The sequence below is a fragment of the Amphiprion ocellaris genome, chromosome 19 (genome assembly GCF_022539595.1).
Source record: "Amphiprion ocellaris isolate individual 3 ecotype Okinawa chromosome 19, ASM2253959v1, whole genome shotgun sequence".
NCBI classification, from domain to species: Eukaryota; Metazoa; Chordata; class Actinopteri; family Pomacentridae; genus Amphiprion; species Amphiprion ocellaris.
Genome location: NC_072784.1, coordinates 29,808,119 through 29,826,902, shown reverse-complemented (window position 1 = coordinate 29,826,902; position 18,784 = coordinate 29,808,119). Strand labels below are relative to the sequence as shown.

General features: G+C 41.7%; 1 protein-coding gene across 1 annotated transcript in view; it reads left to right on the top strand.

The window, feature by feature from the left end:
* The first annotated feature begins 8,241 nt into the window (after positions 1–8,241).
* Positions 8,242–18,784, top strand: part of fam20ca (FAM20C golgi associated secretory pathway kinase a) — a 48,793-nt gene continuing 38,250 nt past the window's right edge. Inside the window, exons 1-3 of the mRNA XM_023284862.3 lie at positions 8,242–9,582; positions 10,139–10,323; positions 14,632–14,710. Of these exons, the coding sequence (XP_023140630.2) occupies positions 9,032–9,582; positions 10,139–10,323; positions 14,632–14,710 (815 nt within the window). The 5' untranslated portion in view covers positions 8,242–9,031. The remainder of the gene's footprint in view (positions 9,583–10,138; positions 10,324–14,631; positions 14,711–18,784) is intronic.

The window sequence follows — 18,784 nt, the reverse complement described above, 5'->3', positions numbered from 1 at the left end:
AAACGGGTTTCTGTGATAAGCAAAGGAAGTTGAATGCAAACAGAGCGGATTCTTTCCACCCTGCGTTTGTCATTCTTTTGTTAGCTGCTTAATTGAGGCCACCAGCCGTCTGCTCTGGTTAAATTCCACATATTTGTTACATGAGACCTCACAGACCTGCACACATGCAGAAAAACATGTACACTACCGTTCAAAAGTTTAGGGTCACCCAGACAATTTCATGTCTTCCATGAAAACTCCCACTTTTATCCATGTGCTAACATAACTGCACAAGGGTTTTCTAATCATCAATGAGCCTTTCAACACCATTAGCTAACACAATGTAGCATTAGAACACAGGAGTGATGGTTGCTGGAAATGTTCCTCTGTACCCCTATGGAGATATTCCATTAAAAATCAACTGTTTCCAGCTACAATAGTCATTTACCACATTAACAATGTCTAGACTGTATTTCTGATTAATTTAATATTATCTTCATTGAAAAAGTTGCTTTTCTTTCAAAAATAAGGACATTTCTAAGTGACAGCAAATTTTTGAACAGTAGTGTACATGAATTAAAGTTGCTTTAAACCAGTTAAAGTTGCTCTATATTATTTCAAGTTGCTCCTAAAGAGTTGCAGTTGCTCTATTTTATATAAAGTTGCTCAAAAGTGAGTTAAAGTTGCTCTACACTAGTTAAAGTTTCTATAAATGAGTTGAAGTTGCTCTACCTTAGTTAAAGTTGGTTTTACAAATTTACAGTTTGCAGTTAATGTCTTCTCTGTCATTTTTACACTTTGCAGAGTTGGGCCGTGTCTTTGTGTTCTAGAGGAAGCAATGCAGTACATTTAAGCCATTTAAAGTCATGCAGGGATCATTTTTATTGAAAAAACAAATTCAACTTTGATACACAGAAATTAGCTTTCAGCTATGTTGAGGCTGACAGAGAGACACACTGGAGAATCAGATGGCTTAGGTTGAGAGTAAGGTTTACTGATATCAGGAGAAGTGACTCCGACAGAGCAGCAGTACATGCAAGCATCAGTTCTGAGGATTCTCTCTGATCTTCTCATACTTATTGTAGTTGGAAGAAGGTCAGATTTCTGCCTGTCTAAAGGCCATTATGACATTGATTTAACCATATATGACTATATGGTTAAATCAATGACTTATGAAGGACTTTAAGGGTAGTGGATGATTGCCGTGCTTCAGAGTTGACCATGTCACTGTTTTAGGATGGAGAATTTGTAGACACTGCAACAGAGATTTATTATTTGTGTTGCGTACGGAACTCTTCTACCTTTATAGAATGTGTTGAGTCAAGAGCAAACTACAAAAAAAAAAAAAAAAAAAAAATCGCCACTGCGTGACAAAGCAAACTGTATGTTTTGGGGTCTTTTGCCCTTAAGCGATCCCTCAGCAGAGTCGGTAAACATGTGAAACCCACTTATGTCCTGTTGCATCATCTTCTTTACTGCCATTTGGGGAGTCCACAGGGGAGCGTATCCCAGATCAGTAACACAAAGTCACCAGTCTGTCACATTCACACTTACTGCAATCCTCAGTCCAAATGTGACAGAAAGTCTCTCCAAAAACTTCCATCCATCCAGTATCTATACACAGCTTAACCCTATAGAGCCCAGTGTAGCACCGGCGCTACGATTGTATGTTCATTTTTGATTGGCGGTAGATTTGAAACCAGATAAGATAGATCGATCATTCTCTTTGCATATAAAATCTGGGGAATTAGACTAACATTTCACAACATTCACCAGGTCTCAGAGGACTTATTTATTGCAGTGATGGGTTTGTAAAAATACACATTAAAGTACACATAACATAAATCTTTATGAACTAGACCACGGGATATTGTGGAACCTTTTCACAAATTTGAGGGATACAGCTATGCAATTTCTGTATTTTGAAATATATGTGGAAAAACAAAAACGATTTTCATTTTTTTAAGGTTTATTGCAATTCATTGTAGTAGTTAAGACATAAGTCGATACATATTATTAAAACTTGGGATGTAAGGGTTATACTGATATAAAGCAAATAAAAATACTCACATACAAAAAATTGCACTACACTATGTAAAAATGGCAGAGTTGCACAATGGTAGGTCTTAAAGGGCTACTACTCACTAGGGTTGCAGGGAGCTGGAGTCTGTCCCAGCTGACATAAGATGAAGACATGGGACACCTGGACAGGTCACCAGGGCTACACATAGAGGCAACCAATCACACGCATTCACACCTACAGACAATTTAGAATCACTAATTAACCTCAGTATGTTTTTGGACTGTGGGAGGAAGCTGGAGAACCCGGGGAGAACCCTAACATGCACAGGGAGAACATGCAAGCTCCATGCAGAAAGATCCCAGGAAGGCCGGGCCCCTAACTGGGAATCTTCTAGCTGCAAGGTGACAGTGCTAACCACCAAGCCACTGTGCAGCCCAGCTCTAAAAAACTCCACATAGAAAACCAGAAAACTTTCTGTCATGTGTGTCTTAAACTTTTCTATCATCCTGAATTCTGTTTTAGATTGATAGCTACAAAGTATGAAAAAAAGAGGGCATCAATCATGTGGCCTTTGATAGTGGTGAAGAGGGACCTTGGGTAACAACAAGGTGTCAGCTGCTTTGTCAGAGGATGATGGACAGATGAGAGTTCACCAGCTGAGCTCTGTGATGACAGATGGGCTGGTGGCTGCTGTCATGTCTCCTTTAGGAACCCTCCATCCGTGCACATGCTCCAAATCACACGCATGCAACCGTCCTTCCCGTGCACTGGACTCCAAGGTCACACCCCAACTTAAAATCCCTCCCGCTCAGTTTTACTCTTTGAGTCTCGGCGATAAAGAGATCAACTCAGCGGGACACTGTAGCGCTGCGCATGACGCCAGTAGTCTCATTATTCCAACTCTGCGTCGTGCTGCGTTTTGGCAGAAGGTCCAAATAAAAGACTAACACAGCCCATGTATCACAGCCATGCTTTATATATTCAATTCATAATGTTTTCCATTTGACATTACTGTGCAGTAATTGAAACTGAAAGCATGTAATAAAGTCAGAATTTAAAGTCCACACACTGACGGTTTCCACTGCTGCGACAAAATAATTTAGTTTAAAAGTGAGCAAAAACAAATTTCTCTCAGTTAGTGGGTGGATTATTTCAGGCCAAAGTACAGACACCTACGGTCAGTAATGGACCCTTTTCACATGGTGTCCCCTGCCTGTCCCTGAACAAGAAGTCCATTTTCAACTTGTTCTCGGTGAAGTGAATAAATGTGCCATTAGCCACCCTCACACTCATTTTCTGCCTCTTTCTCCATTTCTGTCACCAGTTCAGACTCACTCAGCCACACCTTCCTTCCTCTTTTTACCCCACCAGCTCAGCCCAGTGACAAGCCATTTGTCAAAACAGCATTTTTATTTCTATTACTTGGTCACATTATTCGCCAATTATAACCGCTGTAAGTGTGGCATTTGCACCGTCATTTATCCTTCATCTGGAAAATTAGCTGTTAACAAATCATCAGGCTCATAAAACCGCCTCGCAGGGCCTGATGGGACGGAGCTTCTGTTCTTTTATGGAACAGCAGTGATAAAAGCACATACATTTTTATTAGAGCGTCTCATTATTTGGATCAGAAGTGTGCTTTGCCTTAATCTGGTGCTAAAGTTATCGTTTGTTTTATAACCTGGATTCCTGCAGACTTAGTTTAGTGAGCTGAAGTTTGTAAAGTCTGCTTCCTACCTGAGGAACAGACGAGCCCTCGGGTCAAACGCTCAGACAGACACAAAAATATTCCTGGTTGGATTCCAGTAGGCCAAACCAGACAGGAATCCAGAGTATGCATTGATTTTTTTCTTTAGTTTTACCTCACCTGTTCCTCACCTCACTGTCCTTCATTTTAAACAGAAGGTGGTTCATTCCTTAATACCCAAGGCTAATGAAAATGGTATGAGAGCAGCACCAGCTTGGAAATGTTGCATGACTCTGGGTCCCCGCATGGCTGAAATACTCCACCTTTAGTCACTTTTCCGTTCTTTGGGGTCAAAGGTGTCGCAAAAATCTTTGACTGGTGAAGAAAATGAAGGAGATGCAGAGAAACTGCCCCCAGCTCTGCAACTGAGAAATATGGTATATCTAAGGTATGTGAAAATACGACTGCCAAGTTTATAATATCATATTTTCATCTTAAACTTTAACTGTTATGAATGTCTGAATCACTTTCTATTAAAAAATTAAAAAATTATTCTAGAGGAGATGCATAGAAGATACAAAGCAGCAAACGCTTGCCACTTTTTTTTTGAATACCTGGCAGGTAACAAAAATATTTGGCACGAGCTACGTATTCGTAAATGCAAACTGTTGCTCCACACATCAACAAATACAACTTTCAATTAATGCATTTCTTTAACAATATGTTCCAGACAGTAGGGGGGAGAGCAGACAGCTGCGATAGCTTGGAGCAAACAATTACAAATATGTTTCGTCTGGTGATCAGGTCTGAGCTCTCTGGCAGCACAAACCAACGCTGTGCGCCAAAAGCAACTGTAGCATGCTTACAGGCTCAGACCGATCCCACAATAAAATGCACAAAATCCCTCGTATGTGGTTAACCTTTTGATTTTTACCCTTTGAGCTCGGGCAAATTATATAATTCATGCGATACCTTTTAACTATCCGTGGATTCCAACATGTCTGCACGTGCCAGTTTGTCGTGTTTGGAGGCCGAGCTGAACGGGGACGGCAGGCTCGCCTCTGGGACAACAATTTGTTTGCTTGTTAGCTTTGAGATCCTGTTTTATTTAGATGCACAAATCTGGCAGTGGCGTGAACTCCAACTGGGTGCCTCTGGGAGGAGGGCAGACGCCAAGTGAAGCTCCTCCAATCACTCGGTGAGCCTTGTGCTGCGAGTCCTGCGAGCCAGAGAGCATCATTTCTTCATTTCATTTCATCGCTTTGTGTCATTTGTCTGAGCTGAGGACATTTCTAGCTTTATTGTGCACTACATTCTGTCTGCCTCATGACAAAAAGGTTAAATAGACTTTGTGAGAATATTTTTTTCTCCTGCCAGTCAAAAGGTCTGCGTTTGGCAACTTGAACAACCTCCCTGGCACTTAGAATATTATTTAAAGCAGTGAAGTCGCAGTGAAGTCCAGTCCAGCGCCTCTATTAGTGCCAGCTGCAGTAATTGCTGCGCTTGCTTTGTCCCCCCGCAGTTCAAGTGAACGGTGCGTTTCACTTGATCAGCAAAGAGGAAAAAATAGCCTCTGAGAAGGCAGGCGGGTGTGTTTTGACTGCAGGATGTCCACAGCAGAAGATCAATGATTGTGGACGATAAATGACCTGATTAGAAACCCTCTGATTAAAGCTCCTCTACCGTCGCTGATTAAACCCCAAACACTCATCTCTGTGTATTAAAGTTACATATTATAGAAGTTTGTTCCATGAAAGCAGTCCCCTTCTGCCTTTAAATGTCTTTAATGTAACTCCACACTGCTGCTTTTTCTAGATCAGGGGTGTCAAACTCATCTTTGTTCAGGTTCCACATTCAGCCCAATTTGACCTCAAGTGATCTGGACCAATAAAATCACAGCATAATAACCTAGTACAACAATCTAACAATCTAGTATTTTACTTTATGATCAAAACAACTTGTCATGGTCTAGAAAATGTTTTAAATTTATAGTTTTACAATTTTACAATTTGCAGTTATTGTCTTCTCTGTTATTTTTACACTTACAAAGGCTTCCTGGAAGCCAATTAGACCCTCTGGTGGGCTGGTTTTGGCCTGCGGGCCACATGTTTGACACCCCTGTTCTAGAATGTGCGGATCTTTCCCCTCTCTCGACTCACCCCCACCCGCTTGCTGCAGCTTAAGCACTTCAGCTCACCCATGATTCTGCTCAAACACCGCAAAACTAATTGCAACAGCACAACACGAGCCAGTTAAAACAGATTTTAAGTACCGCTTAATGGGTAAATGTCCTCCTGATGCATTTTAAAAAACATTTACATTTGCATTTTAATGTATCTAAATGCATGTTTGACTATATTCTCAAATTACAGCCGTGTGCATAGTGGAGCTCTACTCTGTGCTGCTTTCATTTCATCCTTTTGATTTCCAGGCTTTCTATAGAGTCATGTTTATTCTCACAACTCCCACCAACCCCAAAAGCACAATAGCAGTCAGCCATTCTCTGCAAAGAAGCTCAAACAAACCAACTGTGCATCATCAGGAAAGAAAGTATCTATTGTATGTCAATAAAAGTGCAAAGTGTATAACCTGAATACAATTGCAGTTTTTCCTTTATGTGCCTTTTTATTCATTGTGCGTCTTTCTGACATAATGTGCTGTTGGATATTTTAAGCAGCAACTGGCTGACAGCACTTCTTTTATTGTCATCTTTGTGGGTTTTTTTTGTTTTCAGGTGTGTGAATGAATCTTTTGTGGTCTTGTGTTTGCAAAGTTATTTAATTCCGGTATTCTTGCATAGCGAGATGATTCTGCAGCTCAGAATGATTCTGCTGCATTATGTTACTGTACTTTTTCAAACCAATCACAGTCATATTGGGCGGAGCAAAGCCAAGGATGCAGCAACAGTGTCCCCTCAAAATAGCTCATGCAAAAAGGTGAGTAATGAAAAAAAGTAATTTACTGATGAAAAAGCACTAAAGTTGTCTTATTGCATGATCCAAATCCATGATAAAACTGGAAATGTTTGAGTGTGGTATCTTGCTAACTGGACATTGTTGTAGTTTCTTGTAGTGAAGGTGATTCTGAAAATGAAAACCTTATGCCTGCAGTCTGTATCCAATGAATCAGAGAAACCCTGTAGAGAAAAATAGTCATATATTTTTGAATTACACTGTAAAAAAAAAGAAAGAAAGTTATTTATACAGTAAAATTCCAGCAGCTATGGTCGCCAGAACACTTCTGTAAAATTACAGTAAAGAAATGTGTTGATACATTTGTTTTTACAGTCAAAATGTGCTTACTGAATTTTAACCTTTATCATCTTTTAAAGGTTAAAAAAACATTTAACCTTTAAAAATGTTTTTGTTTTGCTTGAAAATTTACATGAAAATACCTATAAAATAAAGTTTGTGTGACCTATTATAAATATCACTGCATTTTCCCGTTATCAGCACAATAGTCGGTGTATTTAACATTTAATATGTATATTTCTAGCATGATGTATATGCAATAATTCTGGTTGTAGCTGTCGAGATAGATATTAAATCATTTGTCTGTTATTAACAGAAAAGTACATCAGTTCGACCGGTAACAAACTGTGGTTTTTACTTGAAGTAAATGCAAAAATTACAGTATTGAATGTTATATACATATTAAAGAATTGTGGAAAAAAACTTTTAAAAAATAAAGTTTTCTCCTGATTAACTTACTTAGTATGATTCTGTGTTATATAAACTGGATCAAACTGTTTTAGAGTTTACAGACTTATTGTCATGGTTTGACTTTTTTTACTGTAAAATTTACAAACATTTTTACAGTGTAATCTGAACATTGAACAGCCATTTTTTGAATTCAATTTTTTTTTTTTTTTTTTTTTAGGTTTTTGTTGGAAGTTGGTGGAGACCAAAACACTAACTGATGCTTAAATTTTAATTCAGGTGGCCACAACTGTGTGGCCATGTTGTAGCAGGAATTTTTTGTATTTTTTTTTTTTAGAAATTTTCTAAGTATATTTCTGCGTTTTATATTTGTTGTTTTAGATTTATAACTAAATATATTATTGCATTGATACAACCAGCAAACGGTCTCCTGATAAACACCATTTTGTGCTATTTATTTAATATTTCATAAATGATAATAAATCAAATATTTCTTTCTGAATTTCCAATTTTGCAGCTTCATTTCACTTTGAAGTATCCTATTTAACAAATCCTTTCAGATGCTCAGATGGGACCCATTAGAGCCCTGTTCTAGATTTTGTTCCAAGAAATGCTAACTTTTGTGCCAGAATATTCCATATGCTCATTCTTAATGCCTCTCATGATGGAAGAGTGAGCTCCTTGTTGTGCTGGTGACCCCTTGGCTCATCCTCAAGCACCACTCAGGGCGCACAGAGCCCACTAAGGATCATCTGGAGAAGCTGCGTACAGGAGAATTACGCACACTTTGTCCTCCACACATGCAGGCAGCTCACAGTCTCCGGTTGTGTTAACGCCCTCTGGCTGCGCACAGGAGAGTTGCTTCGTAAATAAAAGAGGGTTTCAGCTTTTCATCCCTGAAGCTCGCCTTTCATGTCACCAGTGCTACTTGTATGTGCAGACGCAGCCAATCTCTTCCTCATGACGCCACCGAGGCAGGGCTCAGAGGGCTGCGATCATAATATTTAACACACCCACCCTGGATGAACACTTGGAAGGAAGACAAGGCAGGAGCGTTGAGAGGACAAATCACAGCCAGGATCCCCGCACCTGCCACTCAGGCTCCGGCTTGACTTCGCCGACGCTCGCACACAGCAGCAGCTTTGTCAGGAAGCAGCATCCGAGCATCCTGGATTCTTTACGGATTTGTCTTTTTTGCGCTCTGGTTGCAAATTCTGCGGGTTTTTTTTTTTTTTTTTTTTTTGTGGGCAGCTCATCAATCTCTCCTGTTACTTTTCCTCCAGAAGACAGTTATGACATCTCACTCCGAGCTCTGAGGGAGACTATCGATGCTTTTAACGGGACCACGCTCCCTCCTCCGTCCTCTTCTCAGAGATTCATTCAGTCCTGCGTCCTCCTGACACCGAATCTTATCCAACAACGCAATGAATGAAGAGTTGTTGTTGAGCTGCTGCCAGTGAAGTGTCTCCGCATGTCTGTCCACCTGTCTGCGGAGGAAGAGCTGTTGTAAATAGCACAGATGCACGTAGGATGGAGCTTTCAACATAGGCTCAGTATGTGTGCCACGATCAGAGGACATCTCCAAACTCACATCGCCAAACACTGTCGGACATCCAAGTCGGAGCTGTGAGGTGCGCTGTTCCCAAAGCCGAGTCTGTGCGAAGACAACAAATAAACACAAAGATGATATTGTTTCGTAAATTCCGAGTGCTGATCCTCATGGTGTTCCTGGTCGCCTGCACCATGCACATCATGATAGACTTGTTACCGAAGCTGGAGAAGCGGGCTGCCGGAGCGGACAGCGGGGACGGCGGCTGTCAGTGCGCGCACCATCCGGGCGGGGAGGCGCAGGGCTGGGGGAAGCAGCGCGCCAGGTCGGCGGCTGAAGCGGGCTGGCCTAACAAGCACACGCTGAGGATCCTGCAGGATTTCAGCAACGAGCCCAGCTCCAACCTCACCTCCCACTCCCTGGAAAAGATCACGGCCGCCGGGGACAGAGCGGACGCCTTCAGGCGGACCGGACCGGCGGCGGGGAAGGCGGAGGAACACAAGCCGCTCATCGGGGACGCGAGCGGGGGTCGGACCGTGTCTGGCCACGGTGTCTCCCGGCTGGCTGCTCTGTTCGAGCATCCCTTATACAAGGTTGACCTTCCTCCTCTCACGGACGATGACACTTTGTTTAACGTCAACACCGACACCAGGTTTTATCCCAAAGCAACAGGGAACCAAGGATGGTAAGCTGAGGGGAATTAATGAAAGTTCGGGGTTGAAAGTGGGAGCGAGAAGTGACAGAGTGATTTAAATATGATGAACTGGTTAAATGATGCGAAAAAAAGATCAGAAGTGAAGGTTAGAATATCACATGTTTGCATAAAGAAGTAATTTCTTTACTTGGAGGTTCTGCTTTTAAATGATGGTTCAGTTTGCACCCAGTTTATCCTGATAATGTCCAGTCAGGCCTACAAAACATCTATCTATCTATCTATCTATCTATCTATCTATCTATCTATCTATCTATCTATCTATCTATCTATCTATCTATCTATCTATCAATCAATCATTCTATCTGTCTGTCTGTCTGTCTGTCTGTCTGTCTGTCTGTCTGTCTGTCTGTCGTCCTTGGCCAGTGGAGCTGTATTTTAACCATCTCTTATTAACATATAACCTACTTTTCTGGGCCAATTCCTTCTGCATCAGTTATTCTGATGTAGTTGGTCCGTATCAGTGCAACAAATGATTCATCTGGCACCAGGACTTCTTCCTTAACCTTCTCCTCACTCGTTATTTCAGGCACAATGAGGAAGGGAACGAAGACGAGGAGGAGTTCTCTCCCACCGGTGAGGTGACGGCTGAATCTTACCCCAACTGGCTGCGTTTCCACATCGGGATCAACCGCTACGAGCTCTACTCCAGACACAATCCTGTTCTGGATGCCCTGCTGAAGGACCTGGTCCTGCAGAGGATCACCAGCGTGGGTGAGTCAAGCAGCTAGAGCTGAGTTAACAAGGTGTGTGTGGGAAGTTCAGGGGTTGTTGTCCAGCTGAAACACCAACCAAGCAAACTCAAACGCCGGTAACTTTCCTAAAATACACTTGTCTCAGTTAAAAATTGTACTATCCTATGATACAATGCAACCTAAGGAGGCTTTTCCTGCTGTGAAAATGCAATAAAAAGGCATTTATATTAAAATCACACCAGACTGAAGGCTTTGGAGTCCAAATCCAAACTGGTATAAGTGAATTCTGTGCATCTGACTGGTCTGGCTTGCAGTGAATCACATAATAAGTGTTCTTCTCCATGCAGTATGATGTGTTTGTGTGTTAGCAAGAGGTCACGATCACACACATCTGGTGCTTTACTGCATTTCTGCTTATATGTGCAAGTTTTATAAAATCCACGGTCGGCAGCTTCTTCCCTCTGGAGCTCGATATAGATCCCAACAATCTATGTTTATCAAATAATGTGGGTGTGATGGTGCTGAAGGGAGCATATTTGTTTCGACCAGCATGTTCCGTTACAGCTGCCAAATTGCATAATCGTTATTAATGGTATAATCTGGAGTTCATGTTCCTGTAGAAACTCATTTAACACTATAGCAGTCAAGTGTTGTTCTAGTATTCAGACCCCAGTGTACATGCAGTACTTCATCTGTCCAGTCAGAGTACATGAATGAGAGCATGCACAGTGGTGCTAAATGGATGAATAGACCATATATTCAAAAAAAAATCTAATTCCAGACAAATGTAATGGGATGAAAATCACTCCTAAATGCTCATTACTGTTGCCAGTCATTTGGAAACTCTTTGCTTTTAAATTAAATGACAAACGAGGGGAAATTCTTTGCAAAAATAAGTGAGGATGAAGAGAAAATATGTGTCATGGGGCTAAAATGCCATTAAATTAAGCATCTTATGTAAGTCTTTTGATTATTACCATTTTTTTGTAAAACATAGGTTAATTATAAGACGAGTTTGTGCTCATAACCAAAACAGTTTATCTTCTTTATCGTTTTCGTGATTGTGTGTGAAGCTTTCTCTGCTGTCTCATTGTTATTAGTAGCAGGCAGCTCACCATCAGTCATGCTTCACATCTCATCCTGCACTTTAATAGTTTGTGTTTCATTTCTTAGCAATATATGTGTGCGTGTGCAGACAAACCTGTAAAAGACACCGTCTGCAGAAGGTGAAATGTGTTTATGCATCCCTGGAAGCACGCATTACAGCACTCGTACCCCATAATTACCGCACACACTCGCCACTTATCTGTCTCACTGAAACGACAAAACAGAAAGTTTCCCTCCTCAGCGTTTTCTCTCCCTTCCCTCCTTTGTGTCTGTCTCCCCGCCGGGCCAGACTGTGGCCTTTTGTTCAGTCATCAGCTGAACTCATAAATCATACGCAGAGAACCGTGAGGTGGCTCAGGTGAGAGCGGGATGGATTTATCATCACGCTGTGGGAGGGGAATCTGATGGCGGCGGCTGAGGCCTGGAGCTCTCTGAAGGACCAGGAAGATGTAGAAGCAAAGATGGATCTTTAAAGAAGCAGCTGAGCCAAACAGATGGCAGAATAAAAAGATTGTTGTTCAAGTGGTGTATGATTGCATGTCAGCGCAGATACAATCCATAGAAACAATCAGCCAAGGTCTCTCACAGGGGATTACCTTTAGAAGCTAACTTTTATAACCGAGCGGTGAATCGAGGTCAGTTCTTCAAGAATCGTGGCTTATGGGTTCAAGGTTGCGGCATTAGTCCAGTCGTTTGCAATCACTCAAAGGTTTAGTTTTGCTGTATATCTGCACCAAGTTTAAAGATTAATCCCTGGGCCTTGACCTGGCTTCAGCAGATCTGCCACATGTGAAAGTCTAATGCTCCCAGTGTATTCTCTGGCTCTGATTTCACTCGCTATCCCGCTTCTGTTGTGGAGAAAACGCGCTGACCTGGAGGTTATGGAGGTTGTGCTGTTGTGTTCAACAGTGTATGTAAAACCCCAAAGCTTTTGAGAATGAGTCACGCTGAATGGGGATTCTTGCCAGCCTTGAGTAAGATGAATTGAGACAGAGCATGACAGAGAGAATACAAGGAAGACATGTTAAAAAAAGAGAGAGAGAAAAAGAGGAACAAACTGAGAGCTCAGAGAGAAACAGCGAGAGAGTCGATAAAAACAAAAGACGGCTCTGTGCAGGGGGTAGAGTGCAGCCAGCTTCTCAGCCAGCAATCCAGTCAGTAAGTGGGTCCACTACAGGGGGCTTATGTTGATATTGGGGTTAGGCAGAAGCGCCGTGTTGTGTAATATGCTCAAGTTAATGCGCTGTAATAAATGGGCAAATCCCCCGAAAGCTTGTCCATTGTGACAGAAACACAAGGCATTTAGACAGGCCTGGCGGTCCCTTTGTTTGAGTCGGAGGAAGGCAGGAAGCTCACAGTGAGTCTCCATCACCCTCCGGGACATGACTGATGGTCGGAGACATATGCCCCGACTCCTGTCGGGGAGGTCAGCTAGTGGGAGTGAGAAGGAAAGTGGCTGCAGAGAGAGAGTGTGATGTCAGTGACGATGTGTGCGATCCGTGAGAAACATCTGCTTGGAATCAGGTTTGTTACAGTGTGAAGCATCTGCACATAAACACACATGGGTGGAAACAAACATTAAATGTGTCTTATTAGACAGTACCAGTGGAAATACAGACGGGATGTTTGTCTCTTTGTGACATGTTGTTGTAAAGATGCACGCGAGGACACACAATCGCTCTGAGGGTTAGTCATTCAGACACATTGTCCATTTCCATCAATCCAGGAAGCAGCCCTAGTTGTCAGCAGATGCTTTTCACGCCGCTCTCTGCTCTCAGTCACTTTTTGCACTCGGTCACACCCAGCTCCCAACAGCCTCTTGCACTTCGACTATACACTGTCTGCTAAATTAGCCAGCAGATGTGATAGTTCTATTATGCATTCATGCAAAACGGCATTTTCCAAATTCGCAAATAATGAAACAGTTGTACATATTCTGTCATCTAAATCTGACCTTCTAACAACTGTAATTTATACCTGAAGATCAGAGAGAATCCTCAGAACTGATGCTTGCATGTACTGCTGCTCTGTCGGTGTCACCTATCCTGATATCAGTAAACCTTACTGGTATCCTAAACCATCTGAGTCTCCAGTGTGTCTCTCTGTGTCTGTCTCGACATCACTGAACACCCACAGCAAAAAGCTAATTTCTGTGTATCAAAGTTGAATGTTTTAGTTTTTTTTCCAATAAAAACGATCCTTGCATAAATTAAAACGGCTCAAATGTACCTCTACTCCGTTACTTCCTCTAGAACACAAACATACGGCCCAACTCTACAGTGTAAAAACTACAGAGAAGACATTAGCTGCAGTGTCAACTTGTAGAAATGTAAATTTGAAATAATTTCTAGACCTTGACAAGTTGTTTTGATCATAAAGTAAAAAAATAGATTGTTCCGTTCCAGATACACTACCGTTCAAAAGTTTAGGGTCACTTAGAAATGTCCTTATTTTTGAAAGAAAAGCAGTTTTTTCCAGTGAAGATCACATGAATGATAAATCCAGTGCAGACATTGTTAATGTGCTAAATGACTATTGTAGCTGGAAACAGCTGATTTTTAATGGGATATCTCCATAGAGGTACAGAGGAACATTTCCAGCAACCATCACTCCTGTGTTCTAATGCTACATTGTGTTAGCTAATGGTGTTGAAAGGCTCATTGATGATTAGAAAACCCTTGTGCAGTTATGTTAGCACATGGATAAAAGTGTGAGTTTTCATGGAAAACATGGAATTGTCTGGGTGACCCCAAACTTTTGAACAGTAGTGTACATTAAGTGTGCTTTATTAGACAGTACCAGTGGAAATACAGACGGGATGTTTGTCTCTCTGTGATGTGTTGTTGTAAAGATGCACAATCGCTCTGAGAATTAGTCATTCAGACATATTATCCATTCCGCATTCAGTCCTCCATCAATCCAGGAAGCAGCCCTAGTTGTCAGCAGATGCTTTTTTACATGCCGCTCTCTGCTCTCAGTCACTTTTTGCACTCGGTCACACCCAGCTCCCAACAGCCACAATTGCACTTTGATTATACACTGTCTGCTAAATTGGCCGGCAGATGTGATAGCTCTATTATGCATTCATGCAAAATTGCATTTTCCAAATTGGCAAATAATGAAACAGCTGTGCATACGTGTGAGTGCATCCATGTGTCTGTGTGTTTGTGCTTCAGCCGGTCGAGACCGCCATCTAACATCTCGCTTGTTTTCCTCCCAGCCATGAAATCGGGAGGCACCCAGCTGAAGCTGATCATGACTTTCCAGAACTATGGACAAGCGCTGTTCAAGCCCATGAAGTAAGTGACACGAGAGCTGACTGCACGACAGCACAGTCACTGCATCACCTGCATATTTCATATATTATCACAACAGATTAAACATCCAACAGCGGTTTCTCAGATTTGAGCAAATCTGCATTTTCACCATAAATTAGCTGCCATCAAATATGTGTTTGATACATCCGGTTGTATTGCATATGTTTCAAGAGGCAGAGTCTCGTGTGAATAAGTGCCAAGTGCTGCTGGTGCATCTTGCCGTGTGTTCACATCCACGGCTCTCCCCTCTGTGTGATCTCCTTGTGATGGGGAATCGTCTGTCTGCTTTTTAATTAACATCAACAGGCTTATGTGTTAATTAAAATGAGCACTGAGCCGTCGTGAGGACGTCTTCAGGGAGCCATACGTATATGCTGGCATTGCACTTGAAAAAGAAACAGCCTCCTTCTCAGCTGTCTGAGTTTTGCCAGATGAAGTCCCACGCCGGCGGGGATAAACAGCGTCCAGGCCAACTGGGCTGCGATCACAAGTAATTGCTCAGGAGCCCGGTTTGATGCTGTGAAATGCACTATGGCTTTCTACATGAGAGCTCCGTCTGAGGGTTTCAGATTCCAGGAGGGAGAGAAAGAGGTAAAGCACAAACGGTGACTGAAGCTTTCGGGAGTTCATAGTGTCATAACTTGGCAGTCTGTGCCGCTTCTGATGGTTCTTTGTTTCAAGTGCATCAAACCTGTTATCGTGGCAGCCAGAGTCACAGAAGGAACACTGGCAGATGAAGGCACGCGAGTCCTGCATCAGCTTGGAAATGAAAGTTGGGGATGCTGTCAGGGATTGATTCATGGAGAGGCTGAAAGTTTATCCTCCAAATGTTGGAGGTTTATATTCATTATTCTGCTTCTGTTTACCGAAATGCAGAGATGCTTTATCCCTCAATACAGGAGTGTCAAACTCATCTTAGTTCAGGGGTCACATTCAGCCCAGTTTCATCTCAAGTAGGCCGGACCAGTTAAATCACAGCATGATGACCTATAAATAACCACAACTCCAATTTTTTTCTTTTGTTTTAGTGCTAGAAAGTACATTCTGAAAATGTTCATGTTTAAGGAATTGTTTTCTTTATAAAACATTATGAAAAACCTGAATTTTCTGAGGAAAATGAAGTTCAATTTCAACAACATTATGCCTCAGTTTATCATTTACACATTACAATTTACAGATCACAGTGGATCTACAAAGGAACAACACATTTAGTCATAGATATCTGAAACTGAATCATACTTTAGGATCAAAACGACAAAAGTCAGAAAAAATACAACAAAAACGAGAAAAAATATTACAAAAATGAGACACAAAATGACAAAAGCGGGAAACAAAATGACAAAAAAATGGACAAATGATGCAAGTGAGACAAAAAGGTAACATAAAACGACAAAAACGAGAAAAAAGACAAAAACTTGAGACAAGCAACAAACGTCAGACAAAAAAGACAAAAAAACAAGAGAAAATATTACAAAAATGAGACACAAAACAACAAAAGAAAATGAACAATATTGTTTTTTATGATCAAAATGACAAAAAAAGACAAAAAACAGCAAAAACAAGACAAAATATTACAGAAATGAGACACAAAATGACAAAAGAACAATGAGCAATGTAGTATTTACCTTCATGATCAAAACAGCTTCTCATGGTCTAGAAATTATGTTAAATTTATAGTTTTACAAATTTATTATTTGCAGTTAATGTCTTCTCATTCACTTCTATACTTTACAGAGTCGTCCCGCAGGCCACATGTTTGACACCCCTGTCTTAATATGTGCACAAAAGCAGGAGCAGGTCAGAAAAATGAAATTCTTTGCATTAGCTTGCTTTGTTAGGAAGTTGAGATCAGAACACATCGCTTTAAGGGTCCAACAGAAGCAGCTCGGCTAACCATCCAGTTTGAACTCTTCTTTCTGTGTCCTAGATTGGCTTTTTCATTTCAAGGTCAGTCAGCGGCTGAATTTTCGTCATTGTTGACTAAATTAGCCTCAGAGACCGCAGTTCAAGCTATGGCGTTCTATTCTAGCTTTCAAGCACGCAGACCTTTTTAAATGAACAACAGCAGCATCGCCCAGCAGGCATCACAGTCACAGCTGACGAGAAGTGAGGTTAGTTTGGATGCGTCTGCGTGGGTAAATCTGAATAGATATTACTGGACTTGTGACTCAGGGGCTGCTGCTAGGCAACGTGGACAATCGGACAGTGTGCGTGTGTGGTATGTATGAGCGTAAGTTTTATGGGTATCAGAAAGTCATGCATTAGCAGCATTTTATCATAGGTGCATGTGGTGGTTTTGTCACACAAATGTCACACAAAGGCTGTGAAATTTCTCCATGAATATATATTAAACTATGATTGCAACTCAACAGAAATAACTAATCATTGACTTGTCAAATCTGAGCCTTAAATTGGTCTTAGGATGGCATGTTTTCATTAAACCTACAGCTGATAAAATTTCTGGTTTATGACAGTTTAGAAGGTAGATGATTAAATTCTACCTAATGATGAGAGGAAGGTCTGGGTTTGTAGCAGGGCCCAGCAAGCTTTAAAAAGCCAAAGAAAAAAGGCTGATTTCGTACAGTGGATGGAACTAAAGCAGTCTCTCTCGGTTGCTCTCAGAAACAGTTTTGACAGTAATTACATGTCACTCTCTGAATTATATGCTACAGATTCCTGCAGCTCTTTATTTAGCCTGTCATATTTTATTCAGGCCTCTTGCTTTGACTGTCACAGTCATCCGTCTCTAGTGTTTACAGATATTACACAAAAGTCCTCAGAGCGGAAATACAAAAATATCAGAGTTTTATGAGAGACATAATGTAGAAAAATAACCTTTGTTCTGCTGGTTTTTTTTGTTGTTGTTTCTGTCATAGCACTGATGTGTCCCACTTTTAATTTGGGAAATGTGGTGCATTCTGGGTACAGTAGTTCAGAACGTTCCTGTGCTGCGTTGTTTTTTCCTCACCTGTCCCATTGTGCAGCATCAAGTGGTGCTTCAGAGGCGCTTTGATGTTCTCGTCCTCTTTTGAGCCAAATGCAAATCTCTGCGCTGCCATGGGCCAGGAGAATGCAGGAGCTGACAGCTTGCCAGACACCTCCACAAGACGTTTCTCTGTGCAGCTCGGGGAAAATGTTTGGAGCTTTGTTGTATCTGTCTAACTAACTTTATGATTGCGTTTGGTGATTTAAAGTGCGAGCCCACAGCAGAGCAGAAGATGCTAATTTAGCTTTCAAGCGGCAATTTGGTGAAGTGTTTTGGGCCATAATGGCTTGTTTTCTCCAGCAAAAAGACTGTTTTTTATGTTAGCCAAATGTTTATGATGCATGTACAAATATCCCCCATGCTCGTTACTGTAAATCATTTGGAAGAGGTCCAGCTTTGCAGAAGTTTAAGCATCTACGTGTGGGTCTGTCACTATCAGAATACAAAGCAGAATAAACTTAAACATCAAATGGCTTCAAGAAAAGATGGTTGAGGAAGTGGCATGTGAACAGAGGGAGCACTCATATTGGAAGCCAGATGAGAAGCCGTGATAGTCCAGAGGGTTGAGGGGAATCAGCGCTGCCAACCTGTCAAGGAACTGGATCTTCCAGCTGGAGGTTCCAGGCGGAGTGGAGACCCTCTGTGCCAGACCTCCATGCCTGTCTGGCTCGCGCCCCTGCTGCCCATCCTTCGCTTTCCCTGCCAAGATCATGGTTGTGGTGTGTATAGACAACCATAATGTTCATGTAGTGCTAATTGGATTTGTCAGATGGAGGTTTTAGCGTTTCAGGGAGGAGGTGTAAGCTGGCGATATGCAAAGAAAGAATCCATGTCTCTGTCACATGCTGTTTGACAGGCTGGTTTCTGCCTCCTCCCTTTGATTTTGTTGATAGTGTCACAGTTCAGAAATGATTTATGCACCACAGGAACAGTAGAAACGACAGTGATTGTTCCTGTTTGTTATGTGCATGTCCCAGTCCTGCTGAGAGCAGTTACTTTAGTGCATGTGGAGCATTACGTGTAAGCACATGTACTGTGACATACTGTATATAGGGCACACATGGCCGTCC